The 18,284-nt window shown below is 33.4% G+C and overlaps 3 protein-coding genes across 9 annotated transcripts; 1 reads left to right on the forward strand and 2 right to left on the reverse strand.

The window, feature by feature from the left end:
• Window positions 1-3,364: 3,364 nt before the first annotated feature.
• LOC105665619 (zinc finger protein 425) lies at window positions 3,365-7,410 on the reverse strand. 5 transcript variants are annotated; one of them, XR_001099383.3, is made up of 6 exons: window positions 7,008-7,382; window positions 6,768-6,925; window positions 6,557-6,696; window positions 5,719-6,482; window positions 5,042-5,637; window positions 3,365-4,956 (listed from the first exon to the last, which is right to left on the reverse strand). XR_001099383.3 is itself a non-coding variant. In XM_020867043.2 (6 exons), exons 2-6 carry the CDS (start codon window positions 7,100-7,102, stop codon window positions 5,256-5,258), a joined length of 1,539 nt encoding a protein of 512 aa, XP_020722702.2. In that variant the 5' UTR covers window positions 7,103-7,207; window positions 7,293-7,410; the 3' UTR covers window positions 3,365-5,255. The 5 variants fall into 5 exon arrangements, 4 of the variants coding, with proteins under 4 accessions (XP_020722702.2, XP_012172514.2, XP_048268535.1 ...); XM_020867043.2 differs by having other exon boundaries at window positions 3,365-5,637; window positions 7,008-7,207; window positions 7,293-7,410; XM_012317124.3 differs by having other exon boundaries at window positions 5,325-5,637; window positions 7,008-7,383.
• A 220-nt stretch (window positions 7,411-7,630) lies between these two features.
• On the forward strand, window positions 7,631-17,954 carry LOC100645812 (poly [ADP-ribose] polymerase tankyrase). 3 transcript variants are annotated; one of them, XM_048412576.1, is made up of 13 exons: window positions 7,631-7,800; window positions 10,764-11,078; window positions 11,667-11,869; window positions 11,956-12,281; window positions 12,370-12,623; window positions 12,701-13,034; window positions 13,138-13,268; window positions 13,345-13,573; window positions 13,654-14,039; window positions 14,114-14,320; window positions 14,673-15,199; window positions 15,286-15,635; window positions 15,733-17,954. In XM_048412576.1, exons 2-13 carry the CDS (start codon window positions 10,886-10,888, stop codon window positions 15,971-15,973), a joined length of 3,381 nt encoding a protein of 1,126 aa, XP_048268533.1. In that variant the 5' UTR covers window positions 7,631-7,800; window positions 10,764-10,885; the 3' UTR covers window positions 15,974-17,954. The 3 variants fall into 3 exon arrangements, with proteins under 3 accessions (XP_048268533.1, XP_003401338.1, XP_012172511.1); XM_003401290.4 differs by lacking the exon at window positions 7,631-7,800 and having other exon boundaries at window positions 14,114-14,566; XM_012317121.3 differs by lacking the exons at window positions 7,631-7,800; window positions 12,701-13,034; window positions 13,138-13,268 and having other exon boundaries at window positions 14,114-14,566.
• Window positions 7,676-10,252, reverse strand: LOC100645928. Its single transcript, XM_048412577.1, has 8 exons — window positions 9,927-10,252; window positions 9,554-9,851; window positions 9,303-9,456; window positions 9,074-9,216; window positions 8,791-8,987; window positions 8,324-8,708; window positions 8,049-8,267; window positions 7,676-7,971 (listed from the first exon to the last, which is right to left on the reverse strand). The coding sequence occupies exons 1-8, from the start codon at window positions 10,011-10,013 to the stop codon at window positions 7,811-7,813; spliced, it is 1,644 nt and encodes a 547-aa protein (XP_048268534.1). The 5' UTR covers window positions 10,014-10,252; the 3' UTR covers window positions 7,676-7,810.
• Window positions 17,955-18,284: the final 330 nt, after the last annotated feature.

Below are 18,284 nucleotides of genomic sequence, written 5' to 3' on the forward strand. Positions count from 1 at the left end.
TTGCACAAAGCTAATTTAACGTTTCGACTACTCGAATCTTTATACGCCGATCTTCGATCGATTCTTCCAACTTCCAATCTTTACGTTCCAATTTTCCACGCTAACATGATCTCACGTCCATGCGATGTAATCACACGAATAAAACCAAAAGGATCGTCCTGCTGTAAATTACCCGATTATCTTCGTTCTCCGTAACCTACATAGCTAAAATGAAATTGTTTAATAATCGAAACAATGATTTTCAGTCGCGTAAAACGCACGTGCTCTTTCATCGAGCAACGACAAAGAAAACTTGTCGTTGCGGTAAGGGGAAATAGAAAAAGAAAGAAGAAGGGAAGAATGGGAGAGATGCGGTATAAATCATAGACGGGTACTACCAACGATGAATCCTGTTGGATTCATCCACGTGGAAGGGGCATAATCAAATTTCGAGCCGCCATGCAAGGGGCGGCGACTGTGCGGTTGTGCACACTTTCGAAGCTTTTCTGTTCACCAGGGAGGGTGGGACCCGTTCGAGGGCTATTATGGGGTTTGCCACGACTTCAACCCTCGTGAAGGTCATCCGAGCGTGTAGCGAGCCCAGGATTGCGCACGACGTAACGCGTCGCGCCGTTGTGCCATCGACTTGCCGTGTGAATTTGATCAACCGAGCCTTCTGCCGAATCTCTCTTATCGCAATCAAATTCTTTGTTGTACGACCATAAGGTTACGAACAATCGAATTTCAAGCCGCACAATCTTAACTCAGCCTCTGAGTATGGCCTGAATTGCCGCGTATTTTTGCAGCGATTGGAAAAGATTCGAAAGGCCGCTCGAAAAGTTCGTTCCGATTTAGATTTCCATATGTAGGTACCATTTTGTTCCATAAATTTTCTCCGTCTTTCATGTAACTTGAATATTCCACCCTTGCAGAACCTGTCAGGTTTTTCGGCGAAAAACTTTTCAATATGATTTTTCATGTTTCCTTGCAAATTCCTTGAAACTCGGAACGAACTTTCCCAGCAACATTTAACGAGCCTAATATTTTATCAAAAGTGAACGAGCATAGTTTTAACCCTTTGAGTGCTGCATATAGGTGTCTGGCGAAAGCTATCGATGTGGACTAAGGACATATATATGCATTTTCTGTAAGTGCCCGGCATGGACTAAGGATGCATGTATGGGTTTTTCAATTTTTCCGAACACCTACGCAGAAGTAATACTATTACGTTTGTGTGAAATAAATATAAATGCATTCCTTACGGCAGTAAACAAATGCCAATAGTGCCTCGTTATTGTTGAAGTGGTCACCACTTGTAACAAAACTCTACATCTGGTTTTTTTAGTTTTCTCAAGCATTGAATTTTTCACACACAACTAAATTATTAACTTGTGTTATATTTACTAAATTTAGTTTTCTAGTTTATTGTTTTCTAGTTTATTACCCAAATTCTAATTAACCGTAAATTTCAATGTTTATAATAAATAATTAAAAATAACTAAAAAATAACGCTCTTGAATCATTTAATCTCGTGCAAAAGAATTACTATAACTTATTACGATTTGCGCTTTGAATAGTCAATCAACAGAGTTCAGTCTAACGAAAAAGTATTCCGTTCACAGCGATCGTCAGCGCTAGACGCGCGCCGTCCGTACGGACGGCATAGGCCGCGAGTATTCAGCACTCAAAAGGTTTAAAGATACTTCTAGTAACGTCTCTTAGCGTGACACGCTTGAAAATAATTTTTCAGAGTGTAGACTAAGCAAAGTTTCTTAGTTTATGAAGTTCCTTACGAACTTTCCGAGCGACCAATGTTATAATATATTGATAACGGTTCCGTATTGTTCAAGCATGCAATGAAAAAGCACATTCATAACGTTTTGTTTATAGCATTGTTTATAGCTTCTTTTTACTGTTTTATTTGACAGTAGTTAACATTTTTATAGGATACCGCACCAAGTATGTAAGGCGCGAATTCGAGAATAGCTGAAGCGCCGCAACAGTAAACCTTGCATACATTGCGGTCATCGCAATGGCAGGGATTCAACTTTCAATAGCTCAACGCCTTGACTTTTCCCGCAACAGAATCAAACAAAGAATATCCGCAAAGTTGCCAAGCCTCTGTCGATCCTCTTTGATCGCAGTTTATCTCGTCAGCCATTAATCAAAAGGGCCAGGAACTTCCACGCGAGTGATTCCTTCATTGAAGAGAGAACACGGGATAGATAGATCCTATAAAAGATCGTTCTGCCAGATGGCCCGTGCCCGCAACTAACAGAGTGTTTCCGTCATCCTATCTCTTCTTTTCATTTTTGTTCTCTTCTTCGATTTTTCTCCTCCTTCGTTCATATTATATCCATGGTGCGACGTCTTTCGTAGTTTTCTGCCTTAAAAACGCGCATCCTTACACGTCCTGCGGTTTCTACCTTGTAAACACTTATAGAATATCGCTTCTCTTATTATTCTTTTTCCCTGTTTTAGAGTTCATCATTGCAAGTCATTACATAATCTATGTACATAGTTTATCATTACATAATTTGATATTAAAATGTTAGAATTAATTCAAAAGCAATTGCACTCGATACAATTAATATTCCCAATATAAAAAATAATGAGAAATTGTAACAGAATGGATATAACAAAATTTAGAATTTAATATTAAATTGAAAATTCATAAATTTATATGTGTACGAGAAGAATATCTTACAATTGTTGGTATCAAAATAAACGATATTAAAATTAAAGAAATTTCTTTGTTCAAGCTACTAAACGTAGACCTTATAGATGCTAATATTAAACAATACATCTTGAAATTCATCTGATCAATAATATAAATCGTCGATTACGAAAGAAAACGCATCGCGATTGTTAAAAGTAATACCAAGAAGAGCGTGGACGCAGCTGCATCGCGATGTCGGCACTTTGATGCCGTATAAACGACGTCCATTGAACAATCGGAAAACATCGTCCCAACTGTGAATACCAGTCGCCACGACACGACTTTGAATTAGCATGTTTGACGGCCGAGCAACCCTTTGCCCAAGAATAGTTGACGAAACGTGGCGTGCAAATTTAACAACCGGACGTCTCTTTTCAAAGTTTCTTCTTTGACGCCTTTGCGAAAATAGAACCGCGTGAAAATACGCGACGAATCGATCATCGTGTCGATGATTTTAAAATTTCGCGATAGAAGTAGCGGAAAATTTGCGGGTAGCCTAAGGAATTAAGTATTTACGAGATATACGCATATACATAATCATTTGGTTGTACAATTGAAATTGTTGTACTTGGAATATAACGCAGGATTTAATATAATTTCTGGAAATGAGAATTTTTCAATTTCAATTTTTAAATTTTGCAGATAGGTCAAATAAAACTTTGTATATTTTACTTTGTCAAGAAGATTAATTTATTCGATAATAATTTGTGAAAGATTAATTCATTCGATACACTTGTTACAGTATCAGAGGATTTCTTTATTTTACATCAATTTTCTCATATTCTATAGTTCCTCTACATAAACTTGCTTCTTAATAATTAACAAAAGTAACGCATCTCGATACATTCAATATATTTTGGACAGTAAGAGATTAAAATGTACTTCGTGCCCCTTCTCTATATAAGATCCTTTAGTCGTTCACGGGAGATCACGCAATTTGTTACGCGACAACCTTCCACGTCCCTAATTTTCACGGAACCTCTAGGTAAAAATACATGCAGGCAGGATTTACTGTTTAGCTACCGTGGAAAACCATGGCGAATTTATAGAGTGTTTTTCTTTATGTCGATGATACCTGGTCGGCTGTCGTCCCACATTATGCCAATGACAAAGCGTTACTAAATACGTGGACATACATATATCTCTATCTTTAATACGAATTAAAATACATCGACACTCTCCTTCCTGTCATTAATTTAAATGTATACAATTTCAAACTGTTCCTTTTGTCAATTACAAATCTTTCTGTCTTATTTTATTTTATTTCTTTTACATTGATATGTAAGAAAACTCCGATAATTATAAAATAAGATAGTCATATAAAATAGTCCTCGCTTTCAAAAACATATTACTACTAATGTATACGGAATAACAAACAAAAATTTTGCAATTCAAATTCGATCCTCACTATATCGAAAACAATTTCTCTCGCCACGAATCTGCATGCGAGTCAATGCATGAATTACACATTTCCTTGACATAAGTAGAGACGCGAGCTACGTTACCGGGAACTAGCCAACAGAAAGTACTTGACTCGAGAAAAGTCAAAGGTTGACAATAGGGGAACACGAGCCACGCCCAAGTGCCGATGACCGAGCGCGACAAAACGATCCGATTTTGCTCGGGACGTGAAGAAAACAGCGGCAGCTTATGAACAGAGGTAGCAAGGTGTTGGCTAGAGCTCTCCTTTTTCCACGAGTAAATTTGACGTTAGCCAAATAAACACATTGAGGCCGGCTACGTTTGAAGTGGTTCCCGTTGACAGGATGACCGTGAACATCGAGCCGATTGTTCCGCCATGGATAGTCGGCTCCCTTTCAAGATCAGCTCGTTTGCCCTCGTTTCCTTCTCTCTCTTCCTCCTCCGCCATTTCACCGTCGTTGCCAATGATTGTTGAATGTTCCTTTTGGAAAGATCAAGAATCAAGATCATTCTACGCGCGTTCCGTCGGCCTCGAGCACAACGGAACGCTTCAAAGAAATCCGCTTGCTATTATTTTCATTCTCCGGCCAAACTTTGCAGTGATTTCAAGACACATTGACGTCAAAAGTAATGTTCGTCTTCGACACTCGTCGCTAAATTGTACAATCTTGCTTCGTGTTCACGATGAAGCATTTTTTTTTTTTTCTTTTCTTGTTGTAGTGATGGAATTTGATCTTGGTATTAAATCCGCTCTTCCTTCTAAGTCGTTCGTATATTGTACATTCTTTTTTAAGAAAAGCGATCGCCGTGTTATAGCTACGTTTATGTTACGGTCACTGAAATAAAACCCAATTGATTATTTGAAAAAAAGACACGCGGGAATTGCTACTGAAGAATTTAATAATCCTTTTATAAACATACTTAATATCGTTTCTCTGCCTCATCATTGGCTACAAAAGTCTATTAGATAAAACAACTCTGTACACGTTATACAAAGGTTTCCACGTATAGGAACCTTACCGATATCATATCACCATAAACATCAAAATACGCGAAAACGATGATATTCGATATCTAACACAACCAGAAACCGGGATTAAATTAGATTTGCGCGATTTCATGAATTAAATACAACTTACGATTCACCGTGCGTTTTTAAATGTATTTTTAAGGTAGTTCTGTTAATAAAAGTTTTGGAACATACGGGACAAGAATGTGCACGGGACAGGTGGTACTTTAAATGTTCGTTGAGTTGTATGCTCGTTTTAAATAGTTTTTTACAGATATTACACTTGTGCTCTTCCTCACTATCTTTTTCCAAATGAGTTCTAGTATGTTTATCAACTTCACCGACGTTATCAAATTCCATTGAACATACTCTACAACTGAATTTTACAGCTCGAAGAATACCTATTTGGCTACCAGTTAATGGATTAGGTACTGGAAATACATTGTTGGTACTATCACCAATATTGCACCTCAGTCCCTCTTTCTTTTTATGGGAATTTATATGATTCCTATAAAAATATTCCCGCATTAGAATCCACGTTAAATATTATAATGTTTTATTGATATACATTTATAATCACAGATGCTACCTGTAGGCTTGTTCATTTCTAAACGTAATGTTACAACTAATACAACGGTGTTCTCGTTGAGATATTTGCTGTGTCAAAGATGGTGCAGTCACTTGCAGAATTGTGTTTTGTAATTGTATAGTAGGATGAACGATTACATAATGTTGCCTCACATCTTCCTTAAGTTCAAACGTTTCTGTACACTGATGACACTTATATGGATGCAATGGATCGGTACTGACATGTAATCTTATATGCTTATCATAAGTCACTTGTGAGCTACATTCAGTTTGGCACATATCACATACAAAATGAGTTTTAGTATGAAGATACAGAGATTGTGAAGATGAAAAAGTTTTATGACACATGGTACAAATATTTCTCTCCACTTGGTCATCACTTTGTTTCATTACATAATATTTATCACAGTATTCACATTGAAATGCTGGCTTTGAATCGTAAATTGACTTTTTCAATTTACATCCACCTTCTTTACAAATTTCTTTTTTCCTAACTTTTTCTAGAGACTGATTTCCTTGATTAATATTATACATATTCTCTGAGAATCGTTGGCTTCCTTTTGTTAGCTGTGCCAGCATTCTGAGTTTTTTTGATCTTGGACATGGCTTCCCATATATTTTATCTATTTGTATCGTTAAACGATATAGCTTCTTTTCTACTGCCACTTTCTGATACAATTCTGGTTTTATATCAACAGATTCATTTAATGATATCTCATGATCAGAACATATGTCCATTTTCTCTTCTCCATTCATTTTATCATTCTAAAACACCATAGTTCTTTAATAAAATATTAACCACAGCAAATAAAACTCAAGAAAATAATAAAATTGTTTACATTTTCTAATTGATTGCAAGGACTTTGTGGCGGAGTCACAGGGCTATGAGAATCGCTATCCAACTTTTTCTGCTTTATTGATGAAATTGTAGATAATCTACACCTGGGTTCATCTTCGGCTTTACGTTTTCTTGGGCCTTCTATAACAGAAATATTTTTAAGAATATTGATACTGAAACAAATTAAAGATTCTTACTACAGTTACACCTACCATCTAATTTGGTAAAAATAGTTGGGACAGCATTAGAAATTAATTCCATTGAATCAGTAAAACATGTTTTATCAAAGTGCAATTCACAGAGGTAGAGCATCTTATCACTTTCAGTATTTTCATTCAATTGACAGTTCTTAAACCATTCATTTCTTCGACTGAAAATATCAAATAACGAACATAAATGTTATGCATCACAAGCATGGAGCAATTATAAACAATCAAATAACAAATACTCACTCAGTTTCTTGAGGAAAACAAAATAATAAAATATCTTTACCGTCAATTTTCGTATTTTCATTTGAAAGACAACCGTGTGCTTTGCAAGATAACATTGTATTAGTGAAAAAGATATTCTTAAACAAATACAAACTTTCATAAAAACTGAATGGTAAGTGTGGACAAGTAAAATTGCACACAAACGAATCCTAACCTAAAATCTGAAAATTTTTTGCGAATGCTAATAACTGGTATTCAAAGCTAAAAATTAATAAAAGCGATAAGGGATAAGTGATGTATAATAACCAAAAAAAATTGCATTTAAAGTACGGTAGTTATACTATACAATACAAGCGGCTACAAATTAATTGATGGAATGAAATTTAACCAATCACGTTCTTCCTCTGCTGCATGGCATAGTTTATATATGTACGTCAATTGGTTACCGTATTACATGTATATAATATCTGGTAATATGCAACTAGTCTCCCTAAATATGCATGGGAGAGTATGTAAGGATAAACATGTATGTGAAGTTACACGAATCTATCTAAAATTGATATGTATCTTGTAACAGACACAAATGGTATTCTTATCTCTATATATACACATTTTACTTCAGTATTCTAAGCAGTGTTGAAATTATTAAACCAAGAAAAACATGTAAGGAAAACAAATTATTGTGAAAATAGATTTTTCATTAATTTTATTTGAAATGTACATATATTATACAACAAATACATTATTTCCAATTACTTTGGTGTTTACTCTTTCTCAAATTGCATGGCATCCTTGTAATGTGGAACTACTAATTGTAAGTTGAATTAAAATTTAGACATGGAAACTACAACATCCGCAATTTTACAAGAAAGATCAAAAATATCTTTAATTGCAGCATCTATATTTATCTCCTGTGTGTTTGAAGTTTGAATGCTAGATTTTTTTGGTATTATGCTTCTATTTGGGGTAGATGCTGCATTATTATCTGAAAAGATATGTAAAACTTTTATGCTTAAATATACTAACATATTAGCTTTTTTCTTTGAGAACATTATTACAAACTTTTCAAATAATTCTTCTTTCTATCACTAGTGGAAAATAATCTAGAATATTTTGGAGAAACATTGAGTCTATTAACAGAGGTTGTTTGGTATACTAATTGTTTTTGCGGAGATTCCCAGTTTGGTGTGACACTCTCTAGGCTATCATTAACTTGATATCTTGTTGGTCTTCCAAACGGAATATTGCATTTGTGTCTTTTAAACAAGTATTTATATTTCCCTAAAAATAATTTTTTAAATATTAAAGTTTATTATTTATCTGGTAAGAAACCTTACCTTCAATTGGAGAGACCAATATTTGATTTGCTATCTTTTCTTCCCATATATATTCAGTACATAAATTAAGTTCTGGTGAATTTAAAATTGTGTCTAAACCCATAAAATTTAATATATCTTCATCTAATGTATAATTTATAGGTTTTTTTTGTAAACTATGCTGTACATCATATAAGTTATTAGAAACTTGTTTCATAAGTTCTTCAAATGATTCTTCTAGAGATTTAACTTTTTTACAATGCTGTATTATTTCTTTATCACAATTTAATAAATCTGATGACTTATCCACTTTTAAATAATATTTTATTTGTTTTAGCATTTGATCAAATATTGATAATAGGATTTTAAATACTAAGCATCCTTTTATATATAATCCATTACCAAGCTTTAAATTGAATGCATTATAAATTATTTAGATAATTTTCTAATCCTTATGTGAAATATACTTTAATTTTTATATTTTTTACCTGGATATTGTTACTTGAATACAACAAAAGTGTTTCACTATTTATTTTTTGAAGATTTCTTCCATCAAGGAATATGCAGTTTATACATAAATTCGAAATTAAATTTTGTAATGTGCTACTAAAAGTCTGTAGCTTTTTAAGCTTGAAATATTTTTGGTTTAGAAATTTAATATTTTGAGCAACACTTCTCTTCCATGCTGAAAATTTGTAAATTCGTAGATATTATAATTCAGTTTTAAAATTAGCTTAATTATTAGTATAAAATATTATATCAAATACAAACAATTTATAATTTCTGTATCATCAATATCTATTAATCGCTTTGCAATTAATGAATTTACTGGAAGTTTAGGTATTAATTTCTCTATGTTACTTTTTACTTCAAAAATAGCAGTTTGTACTTTTATTAACTCAATAGCATTACACCTAAAAAAACAAAGTTTTTATCTAACATATGTCTTGAGATTTTTGTAATATTTTTGAGATATAAAATAAAGATATATATATTTTACCGCATGTACTGTTCAAAGGATTTCAAACTTAATTTTGTGTTTTTATGAAATTTAGAAATGGTATTATCCTTCTCTATATTTTTAATGGTAAAATATGTTTGAACTATGTGCTTACTATCACCAATATTAGGAGCTTGTAATAATTCAATTTTACCTACACAGAATTAATCATCAATGTATTAGCAAATATTATGAATGATATTAACTTATGTCAAAAATTTTTAAAAATAATTTTTAAAATAAAAATTTACATGTTTTACTAATGTAAGCTTTTAAGCTAATTTCTGATATTTTCCACATAAGAGTTAAAATCCTTTTTCCCCCTGCTTGTAGCAAATGAGACATAAGTACTGATGGAAAATTTATATCTGGATTCTCATTTGCTAAAACTGCAAAATATTCTCTTATTTCCATACGGTATCTTTTCTCATCCATCTTATTTAGAATTGGCCATGTAACCATTTTTTTAAATCGTTTTGCATTATGCACAGATAAGAGATAATGGGAAGTGTGAATAAAACCTGTGGTATTCGGTTTGTCAAACATTCCCTATACATTGTATTATATAAAAAATACTAGTATTAATGGTAATTATATAAATAGGTTTCATTTTGCTAATAATACCTTTTTAAAGTGTATTGTACACTCATAGGATGCAGGTACAACTTGCATAAGTAAAAATACATTTTTATAAAATGATTCATTAATCATACTGTGCTATTTTTTTAATTATATTATTTTATAACTGTACATACAACATACTGCTGTTATCATAAATTAAACATAAATAAGTTGTATTCCAAAGGCATTCCAAAGACATAAAAAAAAATATTTGTGTACAAAATATGGATTCCCTATACATATATATACACATACACACAAATATATATTGTTAGCTTATCAGAAAAATGACAACTAAAGAAAGTAATTATACAATCTTTAATAAATGTTATTTTATTGCATATTTCCTACTATTACATATTATTATATACTACTATATATATATATATATATATATATATATATATATATATATATATTATAAGAAGAGAATTACAAAAAGGATTTTGAATTATAATATTGTCTTTGTTAAATAATATAATTTTATCAAACAATTATAACATCCCTATTCTAGAGAATAATAGTTTTCTATTTTATATAAGAAGAGAAGGTTATGAGTATCTTTATTCATTAACTTCTTATATCATTAATACTATTATAATGCTAAATATACAAAGAAGGAATATTACATTTTTAAACATTATAAACAGTTTTCAAGAAATACCATTATGAATAAAAAAATATTTAATTTCTTAACGCCTTAAGTTTTCTTTGAATGTTACTTTTGGGTACTGAGACCCTTTCTTGCATTTAGATCCAACAATACAATTATGTACTAATTACTAATACTAATGTACTTCATACTATGGGACTTTTAAAAAATGATCACTTCTGTGTAAGGCGGCGCCACTAGATTGTACCATAGCAACTCATCTCGGTGTCGTCGTGAAAGCTTTCAACACTATGAGCCATACACAGTGAAATGTATCTGTCGGATAGTGGCGTGAAAATGGCGGTGTAAAATGGCAGGACGTAGATCGACGTTGACAAATGCCGATTCCCTATCGGGATCTGGAAACACCGATCCTCTAAGGGAACTGTTCGAAGCATGTAAAACCGGAGACCTTGCAAGGGTAAAGGCGTTGGTTACGCCGAAGACGGTCAATGCTCGAGACACTGCCGGACGCAAGTCCACCCCTCTGCATTTTGCAGCTGGTAAGTATCATTTTTGCACCAGCTTTTCTTATTCTTTCGCACTGATAAAATCCAATATGCAACTTGGAATTTCCTTCGATTCATAGCCTCCGATTGAAACCATAAGATTTCGTTGTCATGTCGCGGACTTAAAACAATTCGAACACTTAGTTCTCAATGTTGTCATATTACCATTTGAATAATTCTTTCGAAATCGAATATATTTATAATGAAACTTAAATATATTTTGTACTATAAAAGAACTAAAATAATTATTGCTGGACACAAATCCATATTTTCTACATTTCGCAAATGAAAAACATAATCTTTGTATCAAGTTTTCTTGTCCTTCTACATTGATAATATCTAATACATAGTTTAAAATTTTCCTTATTACATCACTTATGATTGGCAATATACGATTTCATTGTTACATTAAAAGTTAAAATAATTAGAACACTTAGTTTACAATGTTGTCATTTTATAATTTAAATAATGTTATTTGAAATAATGGAAGATAAACATATTTTTTATAAGAAGAAAAGACTGAGAAAATTGTTATTATTTATATTGTGTTTCTAATGTTTATTTTTTATTTCTAATATACAGGTTATGGTAGGATAGATGTAGTAGAATTCTTGCTATCTGCTGGGGCATCCATTCAAGCACGTGACGATGGAGGTCTACATCCTTTGCATAATGCTTGTTCTTTTGGACATTCTGATGTTGTAAGACTGCTCTTAGAAGCAGGGGCTAATCCAAACACTAGAGACAATTGGAATTATACACCTTTACATGAAGCTGCAATTAAAGTATGATTTTATTCCATTTAATTTACTAATTTTCATTTAATTTCAAGACAATTTTATTAAATCTAATATACTGATTATTCTAATAGGGTAAAATAGATGTGTGTATTGCTCTGCTACAACATGGAGCAGATGCCAATATAAGAAATACAGAAGGGAAAACAGCATTAGAATTGGCAGATCCTGCAACTAAACCAGTATTAACAGGAGAATATAAGAAGGATGAATTGTTAGAAGCAGCAAGATCTGGAAATGAGGAGCGTCTTTTACAACTTCTGAATCCTTTAAATGTAAATTGTCATGCGAGTGATGGCAGAAGATCTACTCCATTGCATTTAGCTGCTGGATACAATAGGTCAAGACTGGTGCAAATTTTATTGCAAAATGGTGCAGATGTGCATGCAAAAGATAAAGGGTAAATATCTCTTTAACGCCAGCATTATCTAATGTAATTATTAAAAGTTGCCATATGAAATAATTCGTTTCCAATGATTATGTTATAGAGGTCTTGTTCCACTTCACAATGCTTGTTCGTATGGTCACTTTGAAGTGACTGAAGCACTTCTTAAACACGGTGCAGCAGTTAATGCCAGCGATTTATGGGCATTTACTCCGCTACATGAAGCTGCTAGCAAATCCAGAGTTGAGGTGTGCTCGTTGCTTTTAAGCGAGGGCGCCGATCCGACTCAATTAAACTGCCACAGTAAAAGCGCCATTGACGTAGCCCCGACATTGGAATTACAAGAAAGATTGACATGTATGTTTCCTATGTCGATAGTACTCTTCTAGAAAAGCACACAGAACATGGTTTTGTTAGATACACTTTAATTGTAGACGAATACAAGGGACACTGCCTCTTGGATGCCTGCAGGCAGGCAGATCTTACTAAATTAAAAAAGTACCTGTCCCAAGAAGTTATAAACTTTAAACACCCATATACTGGGGATACACCACTGCACTGTGCCGTTGCATCTCCTTATCCCAAGAGAAAACAAGTAATAGAATCCTTAATTAGGAAAAATGCTGCCTTAAATGAGAAAAATAAAGACATTCTTACACCTCTTCATGTTGCTACTGATCATTCTCATTATGATGCAATGGATGTGCTACTTAGACATAATGCAAAAGTCAATGCTTTAGATGGATTAGGGCAAACTGCACTACACAGGTACCGTGAATTGTCTAGAACATTTAAAGTTTTTTATTTTTTTATTTTATGATGAGAAAACATATGATTCTCTTACTTAAAAAAAATATTATTGCATAAACAGGTGTGTTAGAGAAGACAATGTGCAAGCTTGCAGAATATTGTTATCATACAATGTTGATCCATCTATAGTATCACTTCCGGGCTATACTGCAGCACAAATAGCTGCAGAAAATGTCCTTAAAATATTACAAGGTTCGAAACTAATTCACTGCAGATACCAAATATTTTCCACCTGAAGAATGTTTGTATTCTCATTTTTGTTTTACAGATCCACCGAGTGGGACAGACGACGCGGAAGCGCAGCTATTAGAAGCGAGTAAATCTGGCGACTTAGCGGCAGTAGAAAGAATTTTACGGACGAATCCATTGGCTGTTAATTGTCGAGACTTAGATGGTCGGCATTCCACACCGCTGCATTTTGCAGCGGGATTTAATAGAGTGCCTGTAGTTGAATATTTATTGGCACATGGAGCAGATGTACACGCCAAAGATAAAGGGTTAGTAGTCTGTTACACAATTTATTATATAGTCATTTAAACACAGTAATCAAAGGAAGTATTTAATTTTATATATTTAGTGGACTCGTTCCTTTACACAATGCCTGCTCTTATGGTCATTATGAAGTAACGGAATTGTTGGTAAAACATGGTGCATCTGTAAATGTTGCGGATTTGTGGAAATTCACTCCACTTCATGAAGCTGCAGCTAAAGGAAAATATGAAATAGTTCGCCTGTTACTGAGACACGGTGCAGATGCCACCAAAAAGAACCGAGACGGTGCAACACCTTTAGATTTAGTAAGAGATGGTGATCAAGATGTAGCTGATTTATTACGAGGGAATAGTGCACTTTTAGATGCAGCAAAGAAAGGAAATTTAGCAAGAGTACAGCGACTTGTTACACAAGATAATATTAATTGTAGGGATGCACAAGGTCGTAATAGTACCCCATTACATTTAGCCGGTAAGTCTCTTAATTTTTTCTTCCTTTTTTTCGTATTAATTCACGCAATATAACCTGCTAATACCTTAATACAGCGGGATACAATAATTTGGATGTAGCCGAATTTTTGCTTGAACGTGGAGCAGACGTAAATGCTCAAGATAAAGGAGGATTGATACCTTTGCACAATGCTTCAAGTTACGGTCATTTAGATATTGCCGCATTACTCATCAAATATAATACCGTAGTAAACGCTACTGACAAATGGGGCTTTACACCACTTCACGAAGCAGCACAGAAAGGTAGGACACAGCTATGTGCCCTTTTATTGGCTCATGGCGCGGATCCTTTCTCGAAAAATCAAGAAGGACAAACTCCTTTGGACCTAGCTTGCGCTGACGATGTAAGATGCTTATTGCAAGATGCTATGGCTTCACAGCAAGTAGTACCGTCGATACCATCTGGTAACAGTGGCGTTGGAGTTGCCATTAACTTAAACAGTAATGGTAATAATACTATTAACAGTAGGCCACCCAGTATCGTTGCGGGTAAATGTATTTCAATGATACATCTACAATTACAAATATATTTGTATTTTTATATACATATATATGCGTGTGTGTATACGTGTGTATATCATTGAAATTTGTTCAGTTCCAGTTACGCCACCACCACCACTTACTCAAGAAACCGTCATTATGCCTTCTGGAACAGCTATGACTCTATGCGTACCACTTGCTAGACCATCTTCTTGTTTAAGTCCAATGCCGCCATCTGAGACGTGTTCTGAAAGAGATTCCAAAGATTCTAAAGATAATTCGAATATTACGACTGTAGCCGGTTTTCTTCAGAGCCTTGGTTTAGAACATTTATTAGAATTGTTCGAACGTGAACAAATTACGTTAGATATATTAGCAGAGATGGGTCACGAAGATCTGAAACAAGTTGGGGTATCCGCGTATGGTTATAGACACAAATTAATCAAAGGCATGGAAAAACTTTTAAATACAACTGCCGGTACTCCGTGGCAACCGACTATTACACCGGGGACGTTATTAGTAGACTTATTAGCTGAGGATAAAGAATTTCTAGCTGTTGAGGAAGAAATGCAAAGCACTATTAGACAACATAGAGATAATGGCCATTCTGGTGGTATATTTTCTCGGTATAACATAGTTAGGGTAGGTTTGTTATGCGTGATTGTAAAATGTATACTCGAACAACAGCTAACAATTTTAATAATTCATTTATGATTTTTCTAAAATAGATACAAAAAGTGCAAAATCGTAAATTATGGGAACGTTACGCGCATAGAAGACAAGAAGTTGCTGAGGAAGTTGGTGCAGCCGCGCCTTCTTCTCCGAGTACTGGATCCAGGACTACTCCTGGATCGAGCTTGCCACAGGCGAACGAGAGGATGTTATTTCATGGTAGTCCATTTATTAATGCGATCGTTCAGAAGGGTTTCGATGAACGACATGCGTATATCGGCGGTATGTTCGGCGCCGGAATTTATTTTGCGGAGCACAGTAGTAAAAGTAATCAATATGTGTATGGAATATGTGGAGGTACTGGATGTCCTGCTCATAAGGACCGAAGTTGTTACATCTGTCATAGGTAAGCATATAGAAACGAATAAATTTTGAACTTTAAATTATTCTAAAATCATTATTATTATTCCTGACACTTGTAATATTATATATATCATTTACAGACATTTATTACTTTGTCGTGTCACACTGGGAAAATCATTTTTGCAATTTTCCGCGATGAAAATGGCTCACGCACCACCAGGACACCATAGTGTAATGGGTAGACCGTCCCAAGGTGGTCTAGCTTTCCCCGAATATGTTGTCTATAGAGGCGAACAAGCATATCCAGAATACCTTATTACGTACCAAATCGCGAGACCTCAGCAAGAAAGTGGTGGAAATGAGAGTGTCGAAGAACGGTGATCAGAAGAGTCTAGCCCAGCGGCAAGGTTTCGAAGTCTTTGTTGCTGTCAAAGACCTCGAACGTGTAACACTCTGTCTTGAATCTGGTTGAAACAAATTACGATTTCGTTTTGGAATCAATTCTTCCATTTTTTATCTTCTTTAGCTGAAGTAGAAAAGGGTTGTTCGAATGAATCTACAATACAGTGATAGATAAATTTTATCGATATATAAGTATATATATCGGATCTATTCGTTCAACGTTGAAAAGAAAGAAGACAATTGATAGGAGATTTAATTTTTAGCATTTATTTTGTGATAATATACTGGTCTAATTAGACCACGCAATCGTATACATGCCTGATTATTGATGTATATTGACTGCAGTGTACATATATCAGTATGGATTAGAATATATCGAAGACCAGCATGATTTTTTATGTAAATTTAGGTGTCGACGAACGTGTTTATCTTTATATTCATACGTACGAAACGATGTTTCAATCATCACATCTAATTGTCGATTGATTGCAGCGTGATGTAAAACATCTTTAAAAAAAAAATCGTATAAATTTGGTGAAAAAGAAAAGCATAGTATTTCTATATCTTTGTCAATTTCAAAGTAAATAATTGTGCTGGTTAAAGCAATTACTTCAATTACACGCGTTATAGGTAAAGTCCGTGAGTTAATATTTAATTTGTAAATAACTAGAAATACGTTGTAAGTCTTCATAATATAATCATGAGCACAATCTGCAGACTAAAGTCAATTTGTTATTGACTAAGTTCTGAAAAGGTATATCTTCCTAACATAAAGATGAATTAATCGAATCGAATCTCATAAATGATTCCGTTCATGGTAGATTAATTAAAATAATTAATACAACGAATCGTATTATATTTAGTATTCGTATCGTCCGCACATAAATCTTCGTTTTATCGTATAAAATTCAATTCAAACTTTCACATAAAACTAAAGTTTGGACTTTACTTATAACATGTATATACATAAGCGAGTATTTTATATATTCGGTTGATATTTCAGACACAGAATAAATTCACTCGTGTTATCGACATTATCAACAGGGTTCCTATAAGCTCGTAGCAATTTCAAATACTGTACATAAATATACATTTTATTGTACGTACATTTTTTTTTTCTCCACGATATACTTCGATTACATTCTTTTATCGTGTTTTTATTACTCTTCTATGTATAAGTTTGGATTCTTTTCTCAGGTGATGAACAATATATGTTACACTTCTCCATTCAGTTTATTGCAGGTTTATACTTTCATTTGTCAAATTACACAACGAAGCTACTCTTTTCTTGTACGTTTATAGCCGTATAAACATTAAAATTGCGAGTAAAAAGTCGACAAATCTTTTAATGTGAATCGTATAAACTAATTAATATATCATAATTTTGTATATTTTATTCTATTATATAAAGAAAAGAAAGAATATCAAACAAGATGAACTTAATGTTCTGTAAACAAAAAACTATTTTTATTATTATTTAATGAAATTGCTAAAGAGATCTCTTTAGATAATAGGAATAACCACGCTTCAATTAATTCACGATATTATTCGTACACATATGCGTTCAATATGGAGATCACATCTCTTAATATTAATGGGAAAAAAGAAGTATGCGAATTTACAATTGTACGTATGTGAAGTACAAGAAAACAGATGTTTTTACGATATCCGAACATGCTCTTAATAATTATTTAGGTGACGGTTTTTATTTATGGGTGTATATATCGAATATATGTGTTCGTTAAATAAGTGCTCAAGAAACTGATGCAACAAATCAACATTTGTTAATTCTGCGCTCTTACACGAAGACACGAAGTAATCAATTATTGTAAACTAACACATGAAAAGATTCTGTCCTTGTATTTACTGTATTCAACAGTCGACAACGTATTCAATTTCTATGCTTTGACTGTAAGAAGATAGACTGATTCTAAGAAAGAAAAAAATCGTTTTACTGTTACATCCGATTTTACACTTTCTTTTCTTCGTTTTTTGCCTTACTACTGATTTCATAATTTAAAAAAAGTACGTACATCAATGTTTCAATAAACGTAATTAGACGGTAGCAATATGCGAAAGAAAAATAATGAAACATAAAAAATTAATACTTTTTGTTCGTGCACTAATTTCTTAATATTTTGTCGTGTTCTTAGCTATATTAGTTTTTCGTTTGTAATCTTTCGTTGTTAATGACAATAGACTTAACGGAGCAAGCTAGAGTATAATAGAAAGTTTTACATTGAAGAAATGCGACAGTGTCGTATTACCAAGAGAGCTCATTTATATCTCC

This window comes from Bombus terrestris, chromosome 15 (assembly GCF_910591885.1).
Source record: "Bombus terrestris chromosome 15, iyBomTerr1.2, whole genome shotgun sequence".
NCBI classification, from domain to species: Eukaryota; Metazoa; Arthropoda; class Insecta; order Hymenoptera; family Apidae; genus Bombus; species Bombus terrestris.

What these genes read in the sequence shown, in the direction of transcription:
- LOC105665619 (XM_020867043.2), bottom strand. Translation starts at nt 7,102, where the DNA reads ATGTTATCTTGCAAAGCACACGGTTGTCTTTCAAATGAAAATACGAAA. An exon ending in TATTTTTACCAAATTAGATG is followed by an intron (nt 6,697 to 6,767) that starts GTAGGTGTAACT and finishes TTTCTGTTATAG; the next exon opens with AAGGCCCAAGAAAACGTAAA. An exon ending in AGAAATGAACAAGCCTACAG is followed by an intron (nt 5,638 to 5,718) that starts GTAGCATCTGTG and finishes ATATTTTTATAG; the next exon opens with GAATCATATAAATTCCCATA.
- LOC100645928 (XM_048412577.1), bottom strand. Translation starts at nt 10,013, where the DNA reads ATGATTAATGAATCATTTTATAAAAATGTATTTTTACTTATGCAAGTT. An exon ending in GTACAATACACTTTAAAAAG is followed by an intron (nt 9,852 to 9,926) that starts GTATTATTAGCA and finishes TACAATGTATAG; the next exon opens with GGAATGTTTGACAAACCGAA. An exon ending in TGATACAGAAATTATAAATT is followed by an intron (nt 8,988 to 9,073) that starts GTTTGTATTTGA and finishes ACAAATTTTCAG; the next exon opens with CATGGAAGAGAAGTGTTGCT.
- LOC100645812 (XM_003401290.4), top strand. Translation starts at nt 10,886, where the DNA reads ATGGCAGGACGTAGATCGACGTTGACAAATGCCGATTCCCTATCGGGA. An exon ending in GGGCAAACTGCACTACACAG is followed by an intron (nt 13,035 to 13,137) that starts GTACCGTGAATT and finishes TTGCATAAACAG; the next exon opens with GTGTGTTAGAGAAGACAATG. An exon ending in GCCACCCAGTATCGTTGCGG is followed by an intron (nt 14,567 to 14,672) that starts GTAAATGTATTT and finishes AAATTTGTTCAG; the next exon opens with TTCCAGTTACGCCACCACCA.